The sequence below is a fragment of the Stegostoma tigrinum genome, chromosome 7, assembly GCF_030684315.1.
Source record: "Stegostoma tigrinum isolate sSteTig4 chromosome 7, sSteTig4.hap1, whole genome shotgun sequence".
In the NCBI taxonomy this organism is placed as follows: Eukaryota; Metazoa; Chordata; class Chondrichthyes; order Orectolobiformes; family Stegostomatidae; genus Stegostoma; species Stegostoma tigrinum.
Genome location: NC_081360.1, coordinates 64,706,863 through 64,733,644, shown reverse-complemented (window position 1 = coordinate 64,733,644; position 26,782 = coordinate 64,706,863). Strand labels below are relative to the sequence as shown.

The following is a 26,782-nucleotide window of genomic DNA, read 5'->3' as shown; positions in this document are numbered from 1 at the left end:
ATCCCACCTCCTTGACCTGTCCGTCTTCCCTGGCCTGACCTATCCCCTCCCCACCTATACTCTCCTCTCCACCTATCTTCTTTTCTCTCCATCTTCGGTCTGCCTCCCCCTCTCTCCCTATTTATTTCAGAATCCTCTTCCCATCCCCCTCTCTGATGAAGGGTCTAGGCCCGAAACGTCAGCTTTTGTGCTCCTGAGATGCTGCTTGGCCTGCTGTGTTCATCCAGCTTCACACTTTGTTTTCTTAGCTCAGATTTCTCCCTGCCCCATCGCTTCGCCTCAGCCCCGTTCGTCTATGGGCCCCGCAGCCTCTGCCCCACTTATCTTTACGACACAATAGGGGGCGGGCCGAAATCCCGAAAACTTTCACACACCCGCTTACAACGCTGAAAATCCATTTGACCCCTCCCCGGGCCCCAAATCCACCGGCAGCCCCGCCCTTCGGGCCCCTGGACCCGTTCCCACCGCCAGTCTCCGCCCCGCTCAGCCACGTGGCCTCGCCCCCGCCTCCCAGTCCCGCGTCTTCCAACAGCTCTCTTGTTTACGGCCAGTTGGCTTCCTGTCGCAACTTGATTCCTGTCGGAAGTTAATTCGGTGACGCTCTCCTCTGGGTTGTACCAACTCGTGATGTTTGTTTTCGTAAAATTACCGTGCAAACCTTAAACCTCTAAAGGTCACTTCAAATCCCCTTTCTACTTTCTCTCTGTACTACTGAGGTGGTAAATGCTGTCTGTTTTGCCAGAGAAATAAGACAACACAACACACTCCTCCCGCGGCTCTCACATTTAGTGCCTTCCACTTTGGGCGCCACCGTTCAAATTTGAAAGAACAGAACGGGAGAAATTCACCGAGAGAAAAAAAAATCAGAGAGGTAAGAAATCGCTGTTCGGAGAGGGAAAATCATCAACGGGGAGAATGAGGGAAAACAAAGGAGAAAGATATTCAAGCATCAGTGAGAGAGAAAAACAGCATGAAGCGAGAGAATGAGGGAAGATCACCGAGTGCTCAGTGAGGGGTAAAAAACAACAAAATGATAAAGAAATCACCGAGAGGAAAACATCCAGTATAGACAGAAAAACCGAAAGAACCGCGGATGCATTAAATCGGAAACAAAAATAGACGCGTATGGAGGTGTTTTTGTGTATTGGAGGGGTTGGGGTGTGGAGGCGAGGAGAATATCACCAAGACAGAGAGAGGGGTGCGGGTGGCGGGAATAACCAGGAGAGAGAAAATCACCGGGAAGAGAATGTGAAGGAGAAAATGACTGGAGCGAGATACCTGTAGATGTATTGCTTGGACACGATGTGAGAGAGTCCGAGAGAAAAAAAACAGGAGACTGAGGAAATCGCCTATACGTGTGCGTGAAAGAAAATCACCAGAAATAGAGGAAATCAGGTACAGAGTGTGTGAGGGAAACTCGTCGGGAACAGAGGGAAAATCGTCGGGAAGGGAGCGTGTGAGGGGAAAATCGTCGGGGAGAGATTGAGGCAAAATAAATCACTGGGAAGAAGGTTTGAGAGAAAATCGTAGAGCAGGATGTGTGCAAACGAAAATCTCCAGGAAGAAAATGTGAGGGAAAAATCGCCGAGAAAACTGAGACAATCACAGAAGAAAGAGAAAATCGGTGGCAAGAAAAATGTGGGATAAAATCATTCAGGAGCGAGTCAGAGAGCGAAAATCTCCGAAAATGGAGAAAATCGCCGGGAAGAAAATGTGAGAAAGAAAATCGTCAAGGAGAGAGTGAGAGAGGAAAAAAAAAATCACCTGGAAGAAAGTGTCTGAGAGACAAGTTTGGGAGGACAGTGAAGAAAGAAATCACTGGGGAGAGGGTTTGAGAGCGAAAATTGCCGAGGACAATGTGTGCGAGCGAAAGTCACTGAAGAGAGAATATCACCGGGAAGAAAATCTCCGACAAAATCGGTGAGGAGAGAGTCAGAGATAAAAATCGCCGGGAAGAATGTGTGAGAGAAAACAAACACTGTGGGGAAAATATGAGATTTAATCGCTGTGGAAAGAGTGAGAAAGATAAAAATCACCGGGAAGAATGTGTGAGAGAGAAAACGATTACCGCGCCGAGGGTTTGAGAGAGAAAAGTACCGATAAGACTGTGAGAGCGAAGATCACTGACGAGAGAGAAAACGATTGGGAAGAAAAGCTGAGATGTAAAAAAGAGAAACGATTGGAAGAATATGAGAGGTAAAACATCGGGAAGAGAGTTTAAGAGAAAATAAAAATCACTGGGAACGAAGTGTGAGAAAAATTACTGGGACCAAAGTGAGAGAAAGTAATAATTAAGAGGGTTTGACAGAAAATATTCAGCGGGAAGAGTTTGAGAAAGAAAACACCGAGTGGAAAGCTAGATAAAAATACTCTCAGGGAAGAAGTATTATGAGAAACAAAATCAGCAGGAAGAGGGATTCAGAGAGAAAATCACCGGGAAGAGAGAGCGAGCGAGAAAACCACCAGGAAGAGTTTGTGAAAGAAAATCGTCGTGAGGAGCGATGGAGCGAGTCATCTACAGGCAAGTGAGAAAGCAGATCATTGAGAAGACAAACCGAAAATCACCGAGATGAAAACGAGGAAAGAGGGAGACAGAGAAAACAAATGCCTGAGAAGAATTCGATACAGCGAACAGTGTATCAAAGAGTGACAAAGTCAGCGATAGATGTGCGACCAAGGGTGTAGATCACCGGTGGAGACGGGGAATAGGATGCGATTCACTGATAGGACCGGAGGAGTTTCAAGGATAGGTGACCCAGAGAGCAAATCAGCGAGAGGAGAGATTCAAGAAGAAGGCAATATCACGGAGAGGAGAGAGAGAGATCGTTGAGAAGAAACAGGAAAGATCACTGAGATGAGAGTGATTCATCAAGAGGAGAGTACGGGAGAGAGAAAATTGCCCAGAGAACATTTTAACAGAGAGAAGAGAGATTCAGCGAGGGGACCATCTGAGAGCGAAGCACAGAGAGGGAATAGATCACCAAAGGGAGGTAGAGGAAACTACTAACAGGAGAAGGATGGCAGAATTGTTGTACAAGGAAAGATTGGCTTGACTCCGAATTCACTAGAGTTGAGAAGACTGAGAGACGATCGATTGAGAGGTATGACGTTCGAAGGCTAGATGCAAGGAGAAATCCCCTGCTTGAGGAATATAGAGCCAGAGCTCACAGTCAGAAAACATGGTAGGACATTTTAAGGGTGAGATGAGGAAATATTTCTGCACTTAAAGGTTGGTCAGCTTGTGGAATTTACTACCCAAAAGCAGGCTAGCGGAAGATATTAAAGAAAGATGGGTTTTTTTTGCATGAAAGGCATCAAGGGTTGCAGAGAGAAAACATGAATACGATGTTCAGGTAGAGGGTTAGCCATGATCACATGGAATGACAGGGAGGATGTAAAGGGTTGAAAGGCCTACTCTTAGTTTTTATGCTTCTTTGCTTTCTATTAAGTGCGGAGCTGACTGGAGGATAAAATGTCTTTCTATTCCTGAATCTTGCATTTCTAAATGAAGGAGAAATGCTGAGGAATGAGAGGAAGAGAGAAACACCAAGACGAGAGATAAAAACCTCCTAGAGCTAGAGAGGAAATCACTGTGAAGGGAGAGGGAATGTCAGAGATAACAGGCCATAAGAGAAAATCACCAAGATTATAGAGTGAGAGAACATCACCGGGATGCTAGAGACAGACAATTGGTTAAAAAAAGAGGGAAAATTGCTGAGTGGGAAGTGAGAGACCAAGGAAAACACTCAGAGGAGTGAGACAGGGAGAAAAATGTTCTGAGAGGAGAGGGTGAGATGTAAAATCATTGAGAGCAGACAGAGAGGGACAATGCCTGAGGGGAGACAGAAAATCCCCAAGAGGATGGAGAGAGAACAATGCATTGAGAAGTGAAAGAGGAAGAACTGCTGAGCAGGGATAGAGAAAATTGCTGAGATAACAGCAATTGACTGAGTGAAGATGCTGAAAATCAGGAAGAGGAGAGACAATCAATGAGATTGACAGAGAAAATCACCAAAAGGAGACATTCATTGAGAGGTGTGAGTGAGAGAGTAAACTCCTGAGCGCAGACAGAGAGAGAAAACCACTGAGAGGATAGCAAGAGAGAAAATCACTACACAGATTGGAAACATCTGAGATATGAACAAGTCACTGAGACAAGGATGAGTGAAACTAATGCTCGGTCTGTCTCTTCTATTTGCAAATCAACACCAGGATAATTCGAGAGCAATTCACTGAGAAGAGAGAGACCAAATTCTCTGAGAGGAGAGGCTGAAACTTAGTGAGGAGAATGCATCACAGAGAGGAAGAGGAACGGACAGAGGGAATCCCTAAGGATTTACACAAAAGCTCCTGGAGATATCCCTTTTCGGATAGATAGTCACCCACCATCATATTGAATGATGGTACTGGTGCAAAGAGCTGAATGGCCTTCTAGTTCTGTGCATCTATGTTTTCCATTCATGACACAGCAGGGTTGGAGGGCCAAATAGCCTATATCTATTTCTAGACCCTGTGTTTGAATGTGAGAGAGAAGCACAAAGAGATTTGAGAGGAAGAGACAATCACTAAGAGGAGAGGGTGAGCGAGAAAATCTAAAGAGAGTGAGACAATCTCTTCTTCAGTGAGAAAATGGAGGAAATATCGTCACTATCGTCTGTGATTTGCTCTCTCTGACACTTATTGGTGAATCTCTGTTTCATTTAGACATAGAACAATACAGCGCAGAACAGGTCCATCGGCCCTCGATGTTGCGCTAACCTGTGAACTAATCTAACCCCCTCCCCCTACACTATCCCATCATCATCCATATGCTTATCCAAGGACTGTTTAAATGCTCCTAATGTGGCTGAGTTAACTACATTGGCAGGCACAGCGTTCCACGCCCTTACCACTCTCTGAGTAAAGAACCTGCCTCTGACATCTGTCTTAAATCTATCACCCCTCAATTTGTAGCTATGCCTCCTTGTACAAGCTGAAATCATTATCCTTGGAAAAAGACAAAAAAAAGACGCAGCATTATTTAAATCCATAGTTCTTTGTACTTTTTTGTTGCTTAATGAAGCTGAGGAGGCAGTTGCAGCAAGCAATTGATACCAGATATGGAAGCGTTGTCAAATGAGTAAAGATTAAAGAAGTTGGGACTCTATATTTTCTGGAGTTGAGAAGAATGAAACATATAGAATTCTTAAGGGACTTGACAGGGTAAACAATGGGAAGATACTTTCTCTCAAGGGAAATGCGAGGACCAGAGGACATTGTCTCAGAAAAGATGGTTGACATTTAAGACTGCGATGAAGAGGAGTTTCTTCTCTCAGAAGCTTTGAGTCTTTGCATTTCTGTGCAATAGAGTGGTGTGGGGGCAGAATCCTTGTGTTTATTCAAAGCTCAGATAGATAGAGGGATGCATAGGTCTTGATCAGTAGCAGAATCATAGTTTATTGAGGAAGGGCAGGAAAGGTAGATGTGAGAAATGTCAGATCAGCCATGATCCTATTGATTGGTGGAGCAGTCTCGAGAGGACAAACTACCAACTGCGGCTCTTATTTCTAATGATCTTAGAAAGTACAGCAAATGGTATGTTGCAAGAGGTTTTGCTTTAAGAAATAGAGATTTTCCCAGAGTATTCCATGCAATTTTGGTCTCCCTACTGAACAAAAGCATTTACTTGCCACCGAGGAACTGCATCAAAGGTTCACTAGGCTGATGCTCTGCATGGCAGGATTATGGTACGAAGAGAGACCGGCTTTATTCAGTAGAGCTGAGAAGAATGTGAGACTGTCTGAATGGAAGGTATAATATTCTAAGAGGGCTAGACAGAATTGGTGTAGTGACGTATCCCTTGGTTGTAGAGTCTAGAAACAGCTCACAGTCAGAGTACATACCATGTGCAGAGTCCTAGGCGTAAGATGAGGAAAAGTTTCTTCACTCAGAGGGTGATCAAACTGTGGAGGCAAACTCACTGACTGCATTCTAGAGCGAAATGGATGTTGTTTTCAGATACTAAAGCATAGAGGGTTATGGAGAGAGCGTGCAAATTGTTTTGAAATAGAGGATCAGCCATGGTTACAGGAAATAGTTGAGCTGGTGCAAACAAGCCTATTGCTTGTTTCTATGATTTTCATTAATGTGAGAGCAGGCTCAGTGGGCAAAGTACTTTCTTCTATTGCTTGATGCTGTGTTTAAATGTGAGAGAGAATCACTGAAGAGATGTGAGAGGAAGAGACAACCACCGAGGAAAGAGTTGGAGAGGAAATCACTGTGACAATAGTGAGTGAGCTAATCACTGAGAAGAGCACTCATCCCAGACAACAGGTAGGGAAAGGAAATTACCAAGAGGAGAAACAACGGGGAGAAGAAATCAGGTATGAGAGAGAAAGAGAATCAATCAGTGAAACGATACATAGGGAGAAAATAGCTGAGAAGGAGGAGAAAAATACACTGAGAGGACTGGCTGAGCAAGAAAACTAGTGAGAAGAGAGGAAAAATATGGAGAGGAGATTCACTGAGACAGAGTGAGACAAAATGTCTGAGAAGAAAGCAAGAGAGGAAATTCCTAAGAGGAGACAGCAAGAAAATGACCCTGAGGATAGCAAGAGAGAAAATGAGTGCGAAACCAGAGCAAGTATCACTGAGATGAGAGTGAGAGAGATGATTACAGAGAGGAGAGAGAGAGAGAGACAATGCCAATCACCAAAATGATAGTGAGAGAGCAAATCACTGAGAAGCGACAAAAATTCTCTGACATTATCGAGAAGAGAAGACTTCAGTGAGAGGAGACAGAGAGAGAGTAAAGCAACGACAAGTTAACGAGAGAGCAATCTGTTGAGAAGAGAAACAAAATTGTTAAGAGACCAATTCATTGAGTGAAGGGGCGAACAGAGAAAATGACCAAGATGAGAACGACAGAGGTGGAATACCACCAAGGAAGGAGAAAGTGAGTAAATCTCCCAAAGAAGAGAATAAATAAATAACCTAGAGAAGGCAGAGAGAGAAAATCACTAAGAGAAAGCAGGATTATCATTGATCAGCGAGTATGAGAGTGAGAAAAACACCCAGAGGGCAGAGAGCAGGAGAATATCACTGAGAGGAGAGTGGGAAAATCACACTGAAGACTGAGAGAATGATTTTCACCAAGTGAAGATAGATTCCTTGAGAGGTGATGAAGGAGGAAATTCCTGAGAGGAAAGAGTGAGAGAAAATACCTGAGGTGAGAGAGAAAATTGCCGTCAGGACCCGGTTAATGAGAACAAGTCAGCAAGAGGAGGGAGACTCAGTGAGAGAAGCATCTGAAAGAGAGAATCAGTAACGTGACTGGGCGAGAGAAAGTCCCTGAGAAGAGATGGAAAGAAAATAATCACCAAGAGAGAAAATGATTGAGATGAGCGAGAGAAAATCACCACAAAATGAGAGTAAGCAAAGGGTAATGAGTGAAAATCATTCAAAAGGGACAGAAGGAGAATTGCTTAGAAGAGAGAGAGAAAATCACCAAAAGGAGAAAGAGGGAGAAGCTAGGAAGAGGGCTATGAGGAAAGGGAATAGATCACAATGGAGTGAGAGAAAAAAGGATTCACTGTTTGAAGAAGGTGAGAAAGGAAATTACCAAGGAGAGAGAAAGAGAACAAATCAATGGAATGAGAGAAATTCAGCAAGATGAGAGTTTGAGCGAGAGAAAATCATCAGGAGGTGCTGAGTGATTGCAGATCATCAAGGACAGAGGGTGAGAAAGCCATCGCGAGGAAGACTATGTGAGAGTGAAAATGACCATGAGGAGTGAGAGGGAAAGAAAATGAGCAGAGGAGCGTGTTTCATCCAGAGGTGGGGTAAGAGAAGGAGCAAATCAACGAGTGGAGAGAGATTTCACCGAGAGGGGAGATTGAAATGGAAAGTCACTAAGCTGAGAGAGCTAGAGAGAGGTGACCGAGGAAAGAGAAAAAAGAACTAACACTCCCATGTTTGCTGACAACTCAGAGCTTGTTGGATTATCAGTTGTATGGAAGATGCAATACTTACCAGTTTGCTGACGACGTAGGTGGGATTGAGAGTTGCCAGGTGGATGCAAAGAGGCCTCGGTGTGATCAGCACAAACTGAGTATGTGGGCAGAGACGGCACATGAGGCATTGTGGATAAATGTGAAGGGCTACGTTTGCAAGTGAAGAACAACAAAGCACAATACTACTTGACGGATGATGCAGTTGAAAATGCAGGTGTGCATCCTTGCACATCTGTCAACGAAAGCAAGCCAGCAGCCATACCAAGCAATTGGAGAGGCAAATGGTAAGTTTGTCTCTATTGCAAGAGGTTATACGTGCAGAAGTAGAGATGCCTTACTACAGGTTTATGGGGATTTGGTGAGACTGCATCTGTAGAATATTCTGTGATATTTTGGTCTCCCTACTGAAGAATAGAAGATGTCTTTGCCTTCGAGGGAATGCTACAAATGTACACAAGACTGATACTGTGGATAGTAGCAGTATAGTACAAGGAAAGATTGGTTTTACAGTGCCTATATTTAGTAGAGATGAGAGGAATAAAATGATATAAATATCTAACATGGGAGACAAACTAGTTTTGGCCAGGATGTTTCCACTGGTTGAGCACTGTAGGTCAAAATCACACAGTCACAATACAGGTTGGGTTATCTTAGGACGCAGATGAGGAAAAATTCAGTGAAGAAAAGAGAGGTCACTTTGGGGAACTTGCAACCACAAAGTTGTGGATGCAGGCTCATTGAGTACATTCTAGAAAGTGATCGTTATTTTAGGTGTTAAAGGCATCAGGATTATGGAAAGAAAGCATGTACATGACTTTCTGGTGGAGGGTGACCCATGATCACATTGAAATCTAGTGCTGGTGCAAAGAATGGCCTTCTCATTTTTCTTGTGTCTATATTTTCTATTCATGACACAGCAGGCATGGAGGGCTAATTAGCCTGTATCTATGTCCAGACCCCATGTTTGAATGTGAGAGAGAAGCATTGAGAGATTTGAAAGGGAGAGAATCACTAAGAGGAGTAGGTGAGAGAGAACATCACCCAGAAGAGATAGAAGGTGAAAAAAATCAGTGAGAAGACAAAGGAAATGTCGCTGAGATGAGACAGGAAAAATCACCAAGATGAGAGCAATTTTTCAAGGAGAAGATGAGTGAGCAAATTGCCGAGAGTAGGTGAGGAAGGAAGTAGATCGTTGAGGGCTGAGAGACAAAGTGAGGGTGAGAAAGAAAATTACTGCAGAGAGAAACAGATTCACTGAGAAGAGCCAGTGACAGCAAGTCACTGAGACGGTATAAATTGACCAAGCGGTGGGATGAAAATGGACGACATTGAGATGTTGGAGAAAATTATCAGTATTTCAAAGCTTGGTGACAACACAGAGATAGGTAGGATTGTGCGTTGTGTGGAAATGTAATATTTAGCAGTTTGCTGACAACATGGATGGGGATTGAAAGTTGTGAGGATGGTGCCTGGAGGCTCCAGAGTGACCTGGACCATTTGTGTATGTGCGCAGAGACCAGGCATATGTGGTATAACGTGGATAAATGTGAAGCAATACAATTCAGTGTGAAGAACAAAAGGTCACAACATTATTTAAATCTGCAGTTCTTTTTCCTTTGCTGTTCAGTGAAAGTGAGCAGTTAGTCACAGCAAGCAAGTGATCGCAGATATGGAGGCAATCTTATGGGCAAAGACTAAAGAGGTTGGGACTCTATTTAGTGGAATTGAGAAGAATGAAACACATCTGATTCTTAAGGGACTTGGATGGGGTGAATGCTGAGAGGATACTTTCCCTTGGGAGATACCAGGTACAGAGGACATAGTCTCAGAATAGAGGGTTGATAATTAAAGAAGATGGTAGGAAGGAAGTTCTTCTCTTGGAGGCTTTCTGAGCCTTTGGATATCTGTGCCACAGAGAGCTGTGGGCACAGGATCTGTGTTTATTTAAAGCTGAGATAGATAGAGAGATGCATGGATTCTTGATCAGTAGTAGAATTGAAGGTTCTTGAGGAACAGCATGAAAGTAGATGTGAGAAATGTCAGATCAGACATGGTCCTATTGAGTGATAGAGCAGTGTGGAGAGTACAAACGGCCTACTGCTGCCTCTATTTTTTATAATCTTAGAAAGGACAGCAAAAGATATGGTGCCAGAGGTTTTGCGTTTAGAAGTAGAGCTTTTTCCCAAGAGAATGACATTCACTGGAAAGAGAGAGAGAGAGAGAAAAGAAATTACCAAGAGGAGGGGCAACAGAATGAGAAAATCACTGAGAGGATAGAGTGAGAGAAAGAGATAATCAGCGACACGATAGGGAGAGAGAAAATTGTTCAGAAGGAGGAGCAAAATTCACAGAGGATATTGAAGACACAGGGTGAAGACTGACTGAGTGTTGCGGGATTGACTGCCATGCTAAGATGAGAAAACAAATTCCCAAGGTAGGAGAATGAGAGAAAATCACAAAGACAAGAGGCTGGGAGAGACCAGAAACAAAAGGAAAGAGAACATCACCCGAGAAGAGGTAGAGAGAGAGGGAATATCACTGAGCAGGGAGAACAAGAGTGTGAGGAAAACTCCCAGAGCCTGGAGAGAAGGAGAAAGTCACCGCAATGTGGAGATTGACTGAAAGGCGTATTTGAGGGAGAAAATTTCCGAAAGAGTATTGTGGGAGAAAATCACCCAGAAAGTAGGCTGAGAGAGAAATTCATCTATAAGAGAAAGTGAGGAAGAGAATCGCTTGAGATGACAGGGAAATAATCACCGAAAACCTTGAGCTAGGGAGGGAAAATCACTAAGAGGACAGTGAATCATTGAGAAGAGAGAGGGAAAATGAATGAGGAGATTGTGTGTTTGTGAGAGAGAGAGACAGATAGGAAAACACCAAGCTGAAAGAGATTCACGTAGAGGCAAGAGTGAGAGAGAAAATGCCCGAGAAGATCGCAAGGGATGAATTTCATGGGAGGAGACAGCAAGAAAGTGACCTAGAGGATTGCAAGAGAGAAAATGACCAGAGGAAATATCAATGAGATGAGAGTGAGAGAGACGATTACCGAGAGGAGAGAGAGAGAATGAGAATCACCTGAGGGAGAGAGAGAGAGTGTGAGGAGAAATCCCAGAGTTGGGAGAGTCACCGTGATGCAGAGATTGATCGAAAAGAGTAGTTGAGGGAGAAAATTACCCAGGTGGGCGAATGGGAGAAAATCACTCAAAGGAGGCTGAGGGAGAAACTCACCTAGAAGAGAAAGTGAGGAAGAGAATTGCTTGAGATGACAGGGAAATAATAATCATATAGGTTGAGCAAGAGAGGGAAAATTACTAAAAGCACAGCGAATCACTGAGGTGCGAGGGAAAATGACTAATGTGTGCGTGTGCGTCAGAGAGACAGACAGACATAAAAAGACCAACCAGAAAGAAATTTACTGAGAGGTGACAGTGAGAGAGAAATTCCCTGAGAAGATACTGCAAAAGGAAGTTTCTTTGAGGAAACAGAGAGAAAATGACCTCAAGAACAGCAAGAGAGAAAATGACTAGGAAACCAGGTAAATAGCACAGATTTGCGAGTGAGAGAAACAATTACCGAGCGGAGAGGCAGAGAGTGGGCCAATTGGCAAAAGGATGGTGAGAGACCAAATCTCTGGGAATAGAGAAAAATGTTCCGAAATTATCAAGAGGAGTAGGCATCACTGAGACATGGAGTAGAGAAGATAAGGAAAGTGCCTGAGTGGAGACAGAGTGTTCGTCACCGAAAGGTTAATGAGAGAGCAATTTGTTAAGAAGAGAAAGGGGAAGAATTGTTGAAAAGAGGGAGAGTAAAAAAATTGCTCAGATGAAAGCAATTCATTGAGTGAAGGTGCTGACAGAGAAAATGAACAAGATGAGAGCGAGGTGGAATATCACTGAGGAAAGCGAGCACGAGGAAATCTCCTAAAGAAGAGAGAGGACACACAACTGAGAGGATAGAGAAAGTCACTGAGAAGAGAGAAAGAGGGATTATCACTGAGCAGCAAGTGTGACAATGAGGGAAAACACCCAGAGGGCAGAGAGCAGGAACATGTCACTGAGAAAAGAGAGGGGCAATCACATTGTAGAATAAGAGGGAATGATTTTCACTCAGAGGAAATTCCTAGAGAGGGGATGAAGGAGAAAATTCCTGAGAGGAGAGAGTGAGAGAAAATACCTGGGGAAAGAGAAAGTTGCCGACAGGCGCCGGTTAGAGAGAGCAAGTCAGCAAGAGGAGGGAGATTCAGAGAGAAGCATCTAAGAGAGGATCAGTAACATGACTGGGTGAGAGAGAAAGTCCCTGAGAATAGCTGGAAAGAAAAAATAATCGAGAGATAAAATGATTGAGATGAGACAGAGAAAATCACCATGAAACAAGAGTAAGCAAAGGGTAGTGACAGTGAAAATCATTCAAAAGGGACAGAAGGAGAATTGCTTAGAAGAGAGAGGGAAAATCACCAAGAGGAGAAAGAGGGAGAAACTAGGAATACGAGTGTGAGAAGACGGAATAGATCACAATAGTGCGAGAGAAAAAGGGATTCACCGTTTGAAGAAGGTGAGAAAGGAAATTACCGAGGAGAGAGAAAGAGAGCAAATGAACAAAATGAGAGAAGTGCAGCAAGACGAGAGTTTGAGTGCAAAAATCATCAAGACGTGAGGAGTTAGTGCAGATCATGAAGGAAAGAGGGTGAGAAAGCCATCGTGCAGAGGAATATGTGAGAGTGAAAATGTCCAGTTGCTGCAAGCAGTTGATCCCAGATATGGAGGTATTGTCTAAAGAGCAAACACTAAAGAGTTTGGAACTTTATTTTCTGGAGTTTAGAAAAATGAAACATGTCAGATTCTTAAGGGACTTCGCAGGGTAAATGCTGAGGGGATACTTCCCCTCCTGGAAGAAATTTCTTCTCTTGGAGGCTTTCTGAATCTTTGGATTTCTGTGCCACAGAGAAGTGTGGGGGCAGAAGCCTTTGCGTTTATTTAAAGCTGAGATTGATTGATATATAGATGTATAGTTTCTTGATCAGTAGTAGACTCAAAAGTTATTGAGGAAGAGCAGGAAAGTAGACGTGAGAGATGTCAGATCAACTATGATCCTATTGACTGGTGGAGCAGTCTTGAGGGGACAAATGGTCTACTGCTGCTCCAATTTCTTATGTTCTTTGTAAGGATGGAAAATGGTATGTTACAAGATGTTTTTGCGTTCAGAATTAGAGATTTTTCCAGGGTCTTTGTGAGATCGCACGTGGAGTATTCTGTGCAATTTTGATCTCCCTGTTGATCAAAAGCATATATATGTTATGGAGGAAGTGCATCAAAGGTTCACTAGGCTGACACTGTGAATGGCAGGATTATTGTACACAGAGAGATTGGTTTGACTGTGCCTGTATTCAGTAGAGCTGAGAGGAATGAGAGAGTGTTTGATTGAAAGGTATAAAATTCTAAAAGGACTAGACAGAATTGATGCAGTGAGAAAGTATCCCCTGGTTGTGGAGTCTAGAACCAGGGTTCGCAGTCAGAATACATACAAGGTGAGGCATCCAGGAGTGAGATGAGGAAACATTTCTTCACTCAGAGGGTGATCAACCTGTGGAAGTTCTAACCACAGAAGGCTGTGGGTGCAAACGCTGAGTATGTTCAAGTACAAGACGGAAGGTTTTGTTTTTCAGCAATTAAAGCTTCAAGGGCTGTGGGGAGTGTGTGTGGATACGGTTTTGAAGTAGGGGATCAGCCATGGTCACATGGAATGGTGGAGCAGGTGCAAAGGGCTGAATGCTCTGCTGCTTGTTTCTACGCCGTTCATTTAATGGCAGAGCAGGCTTGGAGGGCCAAAGGACGACTTTTATCAATCCTGCATTTCTATGTGAGAGAGAATCTCGCAAGAGATGTGAGAGGTAGAGAAAATCACCAAGAGGAGAATGTCAGACTGGAAATTACTAAGATGATAGCAAGAGAGCAAATCACAGAAGAAAGAGACATTGATCCCTGACAACAAGGAGAGAAAGGAAATAGCCTGGAGGAGTCATGTTTAAGAGAGAAAATCAGTGAGTGGAGTGAGAGAGAGTCAAATAATCAGTGAGATGATATGGAGGGAGAAAGCTGAGAAGGAGAAGGAAAAGTCACCAAGAGGACTGGGTGAGAAAGAGAATTACTGAGAAGAGGACAAATAGAGAGAGGAAACAGAGAAGACTGTCTGAGTGTCGAGGATTGACTACCAAGCTAGGATGAGAAAATAACCAAAGGAAAGACATAATCCGAGAAGAGATACAGATACAGATACGGTTGGAAAATCACTGAGCAGGAAGAGACTGTGTGAGGACCCTGCCTAGATGTGACAGTGAGTGAAAAAGTCAGTGTTGCAGAGATCGACTGAAAGGGAAAGTTGAGTGAGAAAATCACTCAAAGGAAGCTGACAGAAAAAATCACCCAGAGTAGAAAGTGAGGAACAGAATCAGCTGTGAAGACAGAGGGATAACCACCAGGTAGCCTGAGCAAGAGAGGGGAAAATCACAAGTGGAGACATAAGATTACCAAGAGGAGAAAGGCTGTCGGAGAGGAGACAGGGAGAGAAAATGCCGTGAGAGAAAATTATCTAGAGGAGTAAGTTAGAGAGGAAATCAATGAAATGTTGGAGAGCAAAATTCACCTGGAGGTGAGGGTGAAAATGAAAATTACCAAAGATAGAGGATGCAGACAGAAAATTATGCAGCAGAGAGGAAATAGAGAAAATCACTACAAGGCAGAGTGTGAGAGGAAATCACCACAAGAAGGCCAACTCTGAACTGCCTTCTGGGCAATTAAGGAGGGACAGTAAATGCTGACCCAACCAACAAGGCCACATCCGTGATTTTTTTTAGAAAGTCACCAGTAGAGGAAAGAGAGAGAGAGAGAGAGAAAATCAAGAGAAAAGGGCAACAAAACCACTGAAAGGTGAGAGATCCACCAAGAAGTGAGGGTAAGAAAGAGAGTCAATCTCCAAAAGCATAGAAATAGGAAAATGGAGAATCACTGCAAGGAAAAGGTGAAAGAAAATCACAGTGAAAGGAGAATGTGAAAGAATTACTTAAAGAGCAGTGAGTTAGTAAACCACTGCAAGGAGAGGGTGATTGTGTGAGAAAGAGAAGAAAAATCAGGGTGGAAGCAGCTCAATGTTCAGCAAGGATGGCAGAGAAAGAGATAAATCACTGAGAAAAGTGGGTGAGAAAATCACCAACAGGAGGCAGAGAGAGAATCCCTGAGAAGAATGAAAGAGAAAAACACTGAGGAAGGTGTGAGAGAAAATGACAAAGAGTAACAACATTTGCGAAGAAGATATGGTGAGAGAAATTAAGAGAAAACCACCATGAAATGTAAGAGAGAGCCTCTGTGAGGAGGGGGTAAAATAAAATTAGAGCGGAAAGGCTGAGAATGAGTGAATTACAGGGAGGGAACAGAAGGTCACTGAAAGAGTGTGAGACAGAATCACAGAAGAGAGAGAAAATCATCAAGAGGAGGGACAAAAAATGTTACTGAGCAGAGAAGATGAGAAACTCACCACGAGAAGAGAGGGTAAAAAAAGAATCATGAAGAGGACAAGACAAAAGAAAATTACCAAGCAGAGAAAGAGAATCACTGAGATGACTGTTGGAACTCTAAACAGATTTGTGTGCATAATATTTCAGGTATCTGAGCTGGTGGTTGGTGTTAGTATCAAAAATAGAAATTGCTGGAAAACCTCAGCAGTTCTGGTAGTAGCTGTGGAGAGAAACCAGAGTTAATGATTTAGGTCAAGTGACCCTTTGCCAGAACAGCTTTCCTTCAGTTCTGAGGAAAGGTCACTCAATCTGAAACATTGAATCTGATTTCTCTCCACAGACGCTGCCAGATCTGCTGAGCTTTTCCAGCCGTTTCTGTTTTTGCTTTTGATTTACAGCATCCATAGTTGTTATTGGTTTTTTTTTAAATATTTGATCTTGTAATAACTAATCTTTTACATTGTTTTCCTTTACATGTGATTAAAACAACACATTGAATGCAACCCCATGTAACATGAAATAATGTGAACTCTTTACACTGAGAGATAGCAAGAACTGCAGATGTTGGAGTCATAGATTTCAAAGTATGGAGCTGGAGGAACACAGCAGGCCAGGCAGCATCACAGGAGGGTGGGAAAAGTGATGTTTCGGGTCAGGACCCTTCTTCAGAAATCTGTGATCCTCCAGCTCCATACTTCCAAATCTTTACACTGTTCTTCAATGTTTTTCATGCATGGGGAACTCTACATCATTTCAGAAGGAATTAACCATTTCTCACAGGAACTGTCTAACTGAAAAAAAAATTATTAAGCTTATTTCTTTCTGTAAATATTTGGCAAATCTCAAGTTCTGTGTGACCATGTTGCAATAACATTAAAAGAAAGCAAAAGCCTAGAAATTGATATTATTTCAAAGAAAACTTACTACCTGAATTGATAGTTATGAAGGTGAACTAAATATTGTATCAATCCTGCAACAGTTATTTTGGCCAAACAAGTAAAATGTGCCCTCTCAAACACTGCAATGCTGAAATCTTTAACATTTCCCTTCTACCTGAGGTGAGTGAGTGTGATCTGTCCAATGCCAAATTCTGTACTGCATTTCAGTTCACTGAATAATTACTTGAACAGGATCTATGGAAATAACAATACAGGAAGATATTTATGATTACTAATTAGTGAGGATTCCTTATCTTTTGGACTGAATGTACACAGTAATCATTCATTCAGTCATTTTAAATATTCAATGATCTAATAATATTTCCCATTTTAGGTCAAGGTTAAGAGTCCACCTTTTTGATCTTTCATACCTCGTCCCAGCAAAAACTTGACTATTTCATAGGTGAGTTTTTCGTATAAAAGATACAGAACAATGAATGCCAATGCTCAAAACTTCTCACTGGACTAGTTCACAATATGATAACATAACTCATTACTTCACTTAAGCACCTAGAGAAAATTACTTTATGTAATGTATAAATTTTAAGAAGCGCTTTCTTCATTTGTCCAGTGCTTCTACTGCCCCACTCCAAACACAAAGAATAACCATCCCTCATTAAATATTTTCCATCTTTGATAGATATTAATGCCTTTTTAAAATGTTTACAGTAATATCCTGTGCAGCTGCGGAATTGCTTTTACCTTTGCAAGATTGAGCCTTTGACTTCTTTTAAGCATATTGATACCAGTGGCATTAATACCGCAGGTTATTGTAATATGGTGACAGTGTTTTGATAAGTCTATATATCTTAATGAACATGGACTCTACCAATTACTTAATTCCCTTTTGATATGTACAGGTCTAAAACATTTTTAGGACCGAACAATTTGCCTCAGATCGATGGATATCTTCCAAGAAGATGCACAATGTCAGCTAAATGAAAAGCTAAATGAAACCAGGATCAAATTTTTGAGTTTGTGGGAAAACTGTAATCCAACAGGATTTAAACAGAAGTACAGAGAATCTTTAAAAATCACAGAAGGTACAAAATTGAGAATATTCACATTAAGAATAGTATTTATGCATCTTATATTGGTTTTATCCAATTTTAAAAGAATTTTTGGACTCTACTGTGAGAAAAACAGAGTTCCACATTCTACTGATCCTTTGCATAAAATAAATTTCTCATTTTCCCTTACTTGTTCTGATTGTGTTCCTTGGCTAATGTTGTAAACATTTTAATGTAACTTTACTCGAGGTGTGGTGTTGTGTTGGGGATAGCAGAATGGGTGGAGTTACGAGTTAATGGAGAAAAGCTTATACTCAGAGCTGAAATTGACACCTTTGGCCCTTCCAGTGCTTTGAAGTTACTAATGGTTCATCAAAGACTGAATGATGGTTGATAGCACTAGTATGATAGAAAAGTTATGGAGATATAGGAAAATTTCACTTGACCTAATGTCTACGTATGGTACCGCCAAGTGAAAATATGTTTATAAGGAAAAGGATTGGGTCAAATTTTGAGATAAAGGTAATGGTGTAATAAGTTGAATGTAAAATGAAGCCTTGCTATGAGGATTTTATGTTTGGTGACTCTTGTCAAGATTACATTTCTATTTTCAATGAGCTTCTCTCACAAAAAGAATATTGTTAACTCTGGGTTTTATACTCTGTCATTTAATAGTCATGGTTAACCATATTTGCAATTGGTTATTGTACCATAAGACATGGAGAGGAATTAGTCCAATTGGTCCATCAAGGCTGCTGTGACACATGATGGCTGATACATTTTACAACCCATTCTCCTGCTTTCTCTCCATAACCTTTAATCCCCTTACCAATCCAGAACTTATGTATCTCTGGCTTACACTCAATAACTAGCCTCCACAGCTCTCTGGCAATGAGTTCTACAGATTAACCATCCTCTCGCTGAAGAAATTCCTCCTCATCTCCCTTCTTAAGGGTCATCCCTTCATCGAGGCTGTACCCTCGTGTCCTAGTCTCTCTTACTAGTTGTCACTGTCCACTTTGTCCAGACGCTTCAGTATTCTGTAAATTTCAATGCAATCTCCCTCATCCTTCTAAACTCCATTGAATACAGACACAGAGTCCTCAACCACTCCTTTATATGACAAGCCCTATGTCCCTGAATCATTCTAGTCAGCCTACCTTGGACACCGTCTAAACCCAGCATATCCTCAGATTTCCAAGGCCTTCCCCTGTTCAGAATATTCTCTACACTAAAGTGCATAATCTTACACTTTCCCACATTGTATGCCATCTGCCACTTCTTTGCCCTTTCTCCCCACCTGTCTTTCTGCAGTCTCACTGCTTCCTCAACAGTAAATGTCCATCCACCTATCTTGAGTCATCAGTAAACTTAGCAAGAATACCCTCCGTTCACTTGTTCAGATTGTAGCTAATAACACGAATAGTTGTAGTCCCAACACAGACCTATTGGGACTCGTCGTCAGCTGTCATCCTGAAAAAGACTTCTTTATTCCAGCTGTCTGCTAGTCAGCCAGTCCTCTATCCATGCACCAACCTTGCTCCAAACAACATGGGTTCATCTTATTTAGCAATCTCCTTTGCAACACCTTGTCAAAGGCCTTCTGGAAATCTAAATAGATCATGTCTACTGGCTCCCCTTTGTCTCAACATGCTTGTTACCTTCTCAAAGAATTCTCACAGATTTGTCAGACATGACCTCCCATTGATTGAAGCCATGATGATTCATCCCTGTTTTACGATGCATTTCCAAATACTCCACAATCTCATGCCTAATAATGGACTCTAAAATATACTAACAAAGGTATTTTCTGAACAGGGACTCAGAAAAGTTATCAATGTACTATACAACGATGCACTGTGCCTTTAGGAAAACCTTGTATACAGCATTACATTAGCAACAGGAAATAATGGTAAGTTAAACGCTTCAATGGCCCTTAAATTGAAGTTGTGTATATCTGCGTAGAGTTTTTTTTGGGTTTAGAGCCTCTGTTACTGAATATAGGTTTTAGCTGTTAGTTATCTAGGGTCAAATTCTATTACTAGTGCAAAGGTTAATTTCTGGAGTTCTGTCAAAATCTCGGGCCTTGATTTGGGATCTTTAAATGATATTGTTTGAGTGTGTGATCCTGCCTTATTTTAGTGCAGTATTAAGTTTACTCTTTTCAGATGGCTAATTTCTGGTGAATTTTATCTCTTCTGTAGAGAAGTATCACAATTGTTCCTTATTTTACAGATCGATGTTTAGAGATATATGAAGAGGAAAAACAGATGTGTGAAAAGATCCATTTAACCAAAAAGGGTATTCCATAACATACAAATTCACTGCAGTTGTATATGTCAGCTGAAACAACTCATCACTAACAGGACATGTCATTTTTTTTGCAGTTATTGCTGAGCAGAATGTATTCCTGGAAAATACTCAATTAGAGCTGCAGAGCATCAACCAAAATTGTGAAAGTATTGAAAGGCAAAAGCAGGAAGTGTTAGAAAAGATTATGAAGCTGAAAGAAGGACTTCTCAAAAAGCAGGAATGTATGTATAATGTAATTTGGATGGTAGGTGGTGAAGAAGAGAGTAATCTGATATATACCTAGAACATAAGGGCCGGAGTAGACTAAACGGCACCTCAAACCTGCTCCCCATACTTTGATTACTTGAGTAACCAAGTCTATTTTTACCTTAATCTATCCAATGATAGAGCATCCAAACTCACTAGGGTAGAGAGTTACAAAGGTTCGCAATGATTTGAATGAAGAAATTTCCCATTTCAATCCGAAATTCATTATCCTGAGACTGCTTATATGTTCATGATTCCTCAGTCAGAAGAATCGACCATTCCACCCTGTCTTCCATTCAGAATCTTAGATTCACTTAGTTTCACTTAGATCACATACTTTTCTTGCAAATTCCAGAGAGTTCTTTTATTTGATACGATGTAGTCATCACTATTAAGGTCAATATGCGTTGCCTATTTGAGTGCACTTGAACTGAGTGGTGTACTAGGGTATTTCAGGGGCAGTTAAGAGACAACCACTTTGCTGTGGACTTGGGATCAGACCATGTAGGAATGATAAATTTCCTTCTTTGACAAACAGGTGGGATTTTACAATAGTCTCATGATTTCTAATTCTAGTACTAACTTTATGTTCCAGATTTATTGATTTGAATTCAAATTCCAACAGCTACCACAATGAGCGTTGAACCCATCTGCCTAAATCTAGGTTTAAAGATTACTAATCCAATGCAGTTATTCCATTATTTCTCTCTCTCTCTCTCTCTCTCTCTCTCTCTCTCTCCCCCCCCATTTGTCTCTGTCTTCACCTCCCCCAACCCCATCTAAGTGGACCCAGTTTACTCAGCTTCATATCAACTGGCAACCTTTCCAAAACAATCTAGTGAGATAGTAGGAACAACTGGAGTCTGAGATAACAAGGTATAGACCTGAATGAACACAGCAGGCCAGGCAGCATTTTAGGAGCAGGAAAGCTGACGTTTCGGGTCTGGACCCTTCTTCAGAAAATGTCAGCTTTCCTGCTCTTTGATGCTGCCTGACCTGCTGTGTTCATCCAGCTCCACACCTTTTTATAACAATCTAATGAGCTTTTGTTCTGCGGCCTTAAGTCAATAATGTCCTGTCTAAAACTCAAGTACATGCATAGTGTTGTTTTGGCAAAGCAATGTACAATTGTAGCAAAACATGTAAGTCAAATAATATTGACTTGGACAAAAATAAATAAATAAATAGTTTCCCATTGAATATGCAATAATGTACATAAAATTGGAAACTATTGGTAATCTTGAATTTGTGGCATTTACTAATCTTTATTCTAATAATTCATTATTGAATCTATTCATTTAAAATTGCTCTTTTTAACCATGAAAATAATTAGTTCTTTCTTCATAAGCAGTAATTTCTACACAAAAACACCAAAATAAAGCAAAGCTGAAGGAATTAAATTTATCTGCAGAAATGTTCAAGAAGCGAATGGGCCTGGAAATTCGGAAGGTACAGGGTAAGATCGAGGAATTTGTTATTCATCAAAAATGATGTGGATTTTGAGTTGCTTGAAATTGGCAATCATTTATCCTTGAAACGTGTGCAGATAGTATAATATTTCAGCTCAATGTTTTTGTACAAAATGTTGCCATGTGCAAATATTTCCAATTTCTGTTTTGAACTTGACACATTTAGTTTGGTCTAACTTAGTTCGTACTACATTTCATGGAGTTCCTACAGTGTGGAAACAGGCTATTTGGCCCCACAAGTCCACACCACCCCTCTGAAGAGCATCCTACCCAGACTCATTCTCCTACCCCTGCATTTCCAACGTCTAACCTGAACATTCTTGACATTGTAGGCAATTTAGCATGGCCAGTCCACCTACTCTACACATTTTTGGACTGTGGGAGGATACTAGAGCACCCAGAGGAAACCCATACAGACATGGGGAGAATGTGCAAACTCCACACAGTCACTCAAGATTGGAATCGACCCTGGGTCCCTTGTGCTGTGAGGCAGTAGTGTTAACCACTGAGCCACTGTGCTACCCTCTAGCTCAGTTATTTGACTTTTACAACAATGATTGACTTTGATATTGCATTTCTTGAATTTAAAAAAAATAGCAGGTGAAATTAGATTTAATACTGTTAAGACAGATTCTAGCATTGTCACTTGTATCAAGTTGAAGAAAATGCAGTTGTACTTTGCAAACCTGTCAGCATTTTTTTTCTTTATGAAGGATAAGACATGATTCTGTTAATTGAATTTGAAATCATTCTTTGTGAAGATATTTTTATATGTATTATTTGTGTTTTGTGGTGTAATACTAATTTAATGGTTCTTCAAAAGGGGAACAACTCCAGTTTATCTTCAGGTGCATCAGCCATAAAAGTCCTGAGCAGCCATTTACATTTCTGCTGAAATTAAATGAAGAAGGAAATTATGAAGGTATGGCTTATTTTGAAAATTGTATTGTGTAACCTACCCAAGAGCATAAGAACAAATGTAAATGAGTGAAAATAATTTGAAGCCAACAAGCCTGTTTCTTTCATAAAATGTACCAACTCTCTCCTACACCATGCCCCCATTGCTGCTAGACTTTAACTCCAATTGTTTAAACTTCTAAGGAAAATTGATCTCCAAAAGTAATATGCAATCCTCTGACCTGTTCTTGCTCTGTTGCATTCCAAACAGCAATCAACCTGTTCTTTTTAATCTTAGCAGTATTACAACCAGTATGTGCTTTAGAGTATTTAATATTTCCAGCACATGCATACACTATAAGTAATACATCACAACTATATATTTATCCAGCATCTTACTGAAAGCTTGTTTCTAAACTTAACTGCTCTGTAGGTGCACAAGTAAGAATTCTTTCAATATTTAGTATTTTTAGTTTCAATCTGTGATGACTACTAATGCTTGCATCTTTACATTTCCATGGATAGTTCAACTGTATAATATCCAAGTAGTTGAATTTGATCAGAAGATATATGTTAGAGCTCTTATGTGTCAAAGTTTTGGCATGCATGCCTTGAGTAAATTATTCAAGTTAGGCCACTGACCTCATCAATGGAAATATCATCATACACATGCACATAGCATGGAGAGATAATTGGTGAAGATCAGTTTAAAAATTGTATATTCAATGTGGCTTGAAAAATTGTAAATGTTGTTTACAGAAATGAGCGCAAGTAACAGAAGACATTTGGCCTTGCTATACAACAGACTTGCAATCATGGTTAGAATTCATGGACCAAAAAGGATAGTAGCAATATGGATACAAAATTGGTTGATTGACAGGAAGCAAAGAGTAATGCATGTCTCAGTTTGGGGAAGGCTTGTAGTGGAGTTCCTCAAGGGTCAGTGTTGGGAACCTTGCACTTTCTGATACATATTGATGATTTAGACCTTGGTGTACAACTTCAAAATTTGGCACATGCAAGTCAATGCAGAGAAGTGTCAGATGATATAGTTTGGTAGGAATAATGTAGGCAATATAAATGCATGAGTACAACTCTAAATGGGGTGCAAGAGCAGAGAGATCATGTGCACAGATCATTAAAAGTGGCAGTACACATTTAGGGAGAAGCTAATATAGCATACAGTATCCCAGGTTTCATCAATAGGGCACAGAAGACAAGAGCAAGAAGGCTATGTTGAACTTGCCTGAGACACTTTCTTTTGCTGAAGCTGGAGCACTGTGTCTGGTTCTGGGCACCAGACATTACAAAGGATGTGAAGGCATTGGAGAGGATTTGGAAGAGGCTTCAGTGAATAGATCCAAAGATAAAGATTTTAATTTGTGAAAACTGATTCAAGAAGTTGGGCCTTTTCACTAGTAAGAGTGCTGAGACAAGATCTGATAGAAATGTTCAAAATCATGGAAGGTTTATAAAGTTGAACTCTTGTTCTCAATCATTTCACAAATGAGAACACTTTCTCTGTATTTAATTAGTAAACAAAGCACAAGCGATACAGCGTAAAAACTTTATCGTACAATGTGTAGATAGGGTCTGGCACGCACTGAGTGTGGCGGAGGTTGGTTCAATTGAGGCATTCAAAAGGTATTTGGATGGTTATTTGAAAGGGAAGAATGTGCAGGGTTACAGGAGGAACGCAGAAGAATGATACCAGATGACATGCTCATTTGGAGAGTTATATTGGGAATATATCAGCAATCAAGACCAAATATTGCAATTTTTTTCTCTGTATTCCTTCTTGCCAATCTCTGACCTTTACTTTCCATATTTCTATTATCTTCCTTTACATTTTGCTTCATCACAAGGTGAGGCGTTTTTCCATATTTGATCCCTTGCCCCACGATTTAGAAACCATTTAAAACTATAAGAACACTGGTCCCAGTAAGACTGCCTTAATGGTACAGCCCTCACAAACTGGAACCTACGTCTCTTACATGAGCAATCGGACCATATATTCATTTCTCTCAAATGTTATATACCCAATTGCACATAGCTTGAGTAATAATCCAACAATCATCTTTCGAGCGTTTGCCTTTTGATTTAGTTCCTAGCTCCACATAGTCAGCCGATCCTCTTTTCCAGCTCTGTTATTGGTGTCTACTTGGACCGTGATCAGTTGAATCTCCCACTGCAAGTTACTTTGCTTTGGGCAGGCGGCAGTCATCTGGACATTCATTCCTTGGTGTTAATCCCTTTCACTATACTCTTCTTATTACTATCATATCCTTTGTTGCTTCAGCCTCTTGAATGGCTTCCTGTACTAAATTTTAGTGCCATGGTGTCAGTTTGCTGATCCATTCTATAATCCATGTTCTGATCCAAACAAGTTGAGAGTATTTCAGATATGTTCAACAATCGCAGAGGTTAACATTCCAACCTTCTGGGTCCTTCTTCCTGCCTTACTCAGACTCCCTGACCAAAGACCATATCCTAAATGGTGTTAATGCCTGTGGGTAAAAGAAGCCAAATAACTAGCCCCCGCCCCCACCACTGTCATGTTGTAGTTCAACGTCCAAGGTGTTTCCGGCGGACACGTTTGCATTGGATGACAATGGTGTCCAGGATCTGCAGCATTGACACATTACCTCTCTTGCCTTCATTGTTTAACCACAATATTCACTTTTTAATTGGCTTCTTAACATAGTATACAGATTAGTAATGCTAATACTTTAGAATAGGAAGGACCTTGACCACTGAAAAAACGCTCTTTGCTCTATAGTGGAGTATAAACCAATTCCAATCAGCAATATTGAACCTAGCTGTGTCTCTACCTACTGCCTTGAGATTCTGTTCTTGCCTGCTCCTCTAGGTGATGCCAACTGCCTGTCACGTTCAAATGTGGAAGCGTGAACATGCTTGTGATGCAAATGATTAACTGCAAGTTTTTCAATGTGAGATCAGGTTCATTTACCTTTTAAGTTGGTTAATCAACTTTTTCATACAGTCAGGCTGCTTGTCCTCTAATGTTCTGCAAGACAGCAGTAGGTCTGGCATGATTGTCATATGTCTTTGATGGTTGTGCTCTTTCACTGGGACTACTAATTGAGCAGCAAGCTCACTCCTTGTCTGATTAGGTCATTTACATTTTAAAATAGCATTGTGTGAGTGACACAAATACGACTAGGAGTCGGACACTGAATGACCTTTAATACTTTTGGTCTTTGGATGTATCTCTATTGCCCGTCCTGAGTTGCCTTGAGTCTTCTGCAGCCACATACTGGCCCCACCCTGCACTGAGATTGTTCTTGAGCACTGTGGTCCAATCAGGATTTTACAACATTTCAGTTCTGTGGCAATTCTTTTTTTAATTGTGGGGCTAGTCCACACTTGTTGAATTCACTTTCAGATCTTGCCAAATTTTGACCTCATGCCTTTTTTATGGATCACTGAAGTAAAGCAGAAGAAAGCTCCTAAATATGATTGTGGCAGTATGCTATTTATCATCAGTTTCTGGTAGCTAACATCCTGCTATTTCTTTTATCATTTCAGTTACATCATGTGAACCACCACTGGAATGTATGCCTTCACTGCAGGAAAAACTCAAAGAAACCAACAACTTCTCTGCATTTCTTGCAAATGTTAGGAAAGCTTTTACAACATTAGCATAATTTGAGGTTGTATTCCTACTTAGGAGAATAGATTTTCTAAGCTTTGTTGTTTAACTGTTTTCCCATTTCTATGAACCAATGCTAGTATTTGATTGTGTAACATCGTATTTTTAATAATTGTATCCTCTTAAAAAAACTTTTTCACAACTATTTCTCATAGAATTGTGTTGCTTGTTATACATGGCCAAATAAGTAGTAGGAGCACTGGGTTATTGCCTAATTGAAGCTGTTTTACCAATTAAGAATAACAAAATAATTTAATGTCTGATCTGATTGTGGCCCTAACTTCACTTTCCTCCCTGTCCTTAAGAATCTGTGTTGGTCAGTCTTGGGTTCAGCTACTATTTTTGATTTGAAGATGTCCTTTGCTCACCATAGTTATGATTACTAAATATTTTATGTACAAAAATGTAACTTTTTGTTCAAAGTTTTCATTAAAATAACAGTACCTTTGGTCATGTCATACAAATGGTCATTCTCTATTTTTTGAGCTATTGCTTGACATCAAGTCATATATTTCTCATGGAGCAGATTGGGGATTTTATTTCACTGATCATTCCATGCGAATGCAAGTTGTTGAAGAACTGAAGGAGCCAGTTACATGCATTTTTAATTTTTTTTTAAAGATTAACCTATTTTTCTAATCAATGTGCTCAGATGTTCTGGCACACCTCTGAAGCAGCTGAGACTTGAACCTGGGCCTCCCAGTCCAGAGGTAGGGACACTATGCCACAACAGGGCCC

General features: G+C 40.9%; 1 protein-coding gene across 7 annotated transcripts; it reads left to right on the top strand.

Moving 5' to 3' along the window:
* The first annotated feature begins 564 nt into the window (after positions 1-564).
* Positions 565-26,782, top strand: spc25 (SPC25 component of NDC80 kinetochore complex). Of its 7 annotated transcripts, none has more exons than XM_059647339.1 (8): positions 565-871; positions 16,771-16,839; positions 17,297-17,479; positions 19,682-19,747; positions 19,834-19,980; positions 21,354-21,461; positions 22,298-22,396; positions 25,921-26,782. In XM_059647339.1, exons 3-8 carry the CDS (start codon positions 17,338-17,340, stop codon positions 26,037-26,039), a joined length of 681 nt encoding a protein of 226 aa, XP_059503322.1. In that variant the 5' UTR covers positions 565-871; positions 16,771-16,839; positions 17,297-17,337; the 3' UTR covers positions 26,040-26,782. The 7 variants fall into 7 exon arrangements, with proteins under 7 accessions (XP_059503322.1, XP_059503321.1, XP_048390907.1 ...); XM_059647341.1 differs by lacking the exon at positions 565-871 and adding an exon at positions 884-2,196; XM_059647340.1 differs by lacking the exon at positions 565-871 and adding an exon at positions 884-8,275.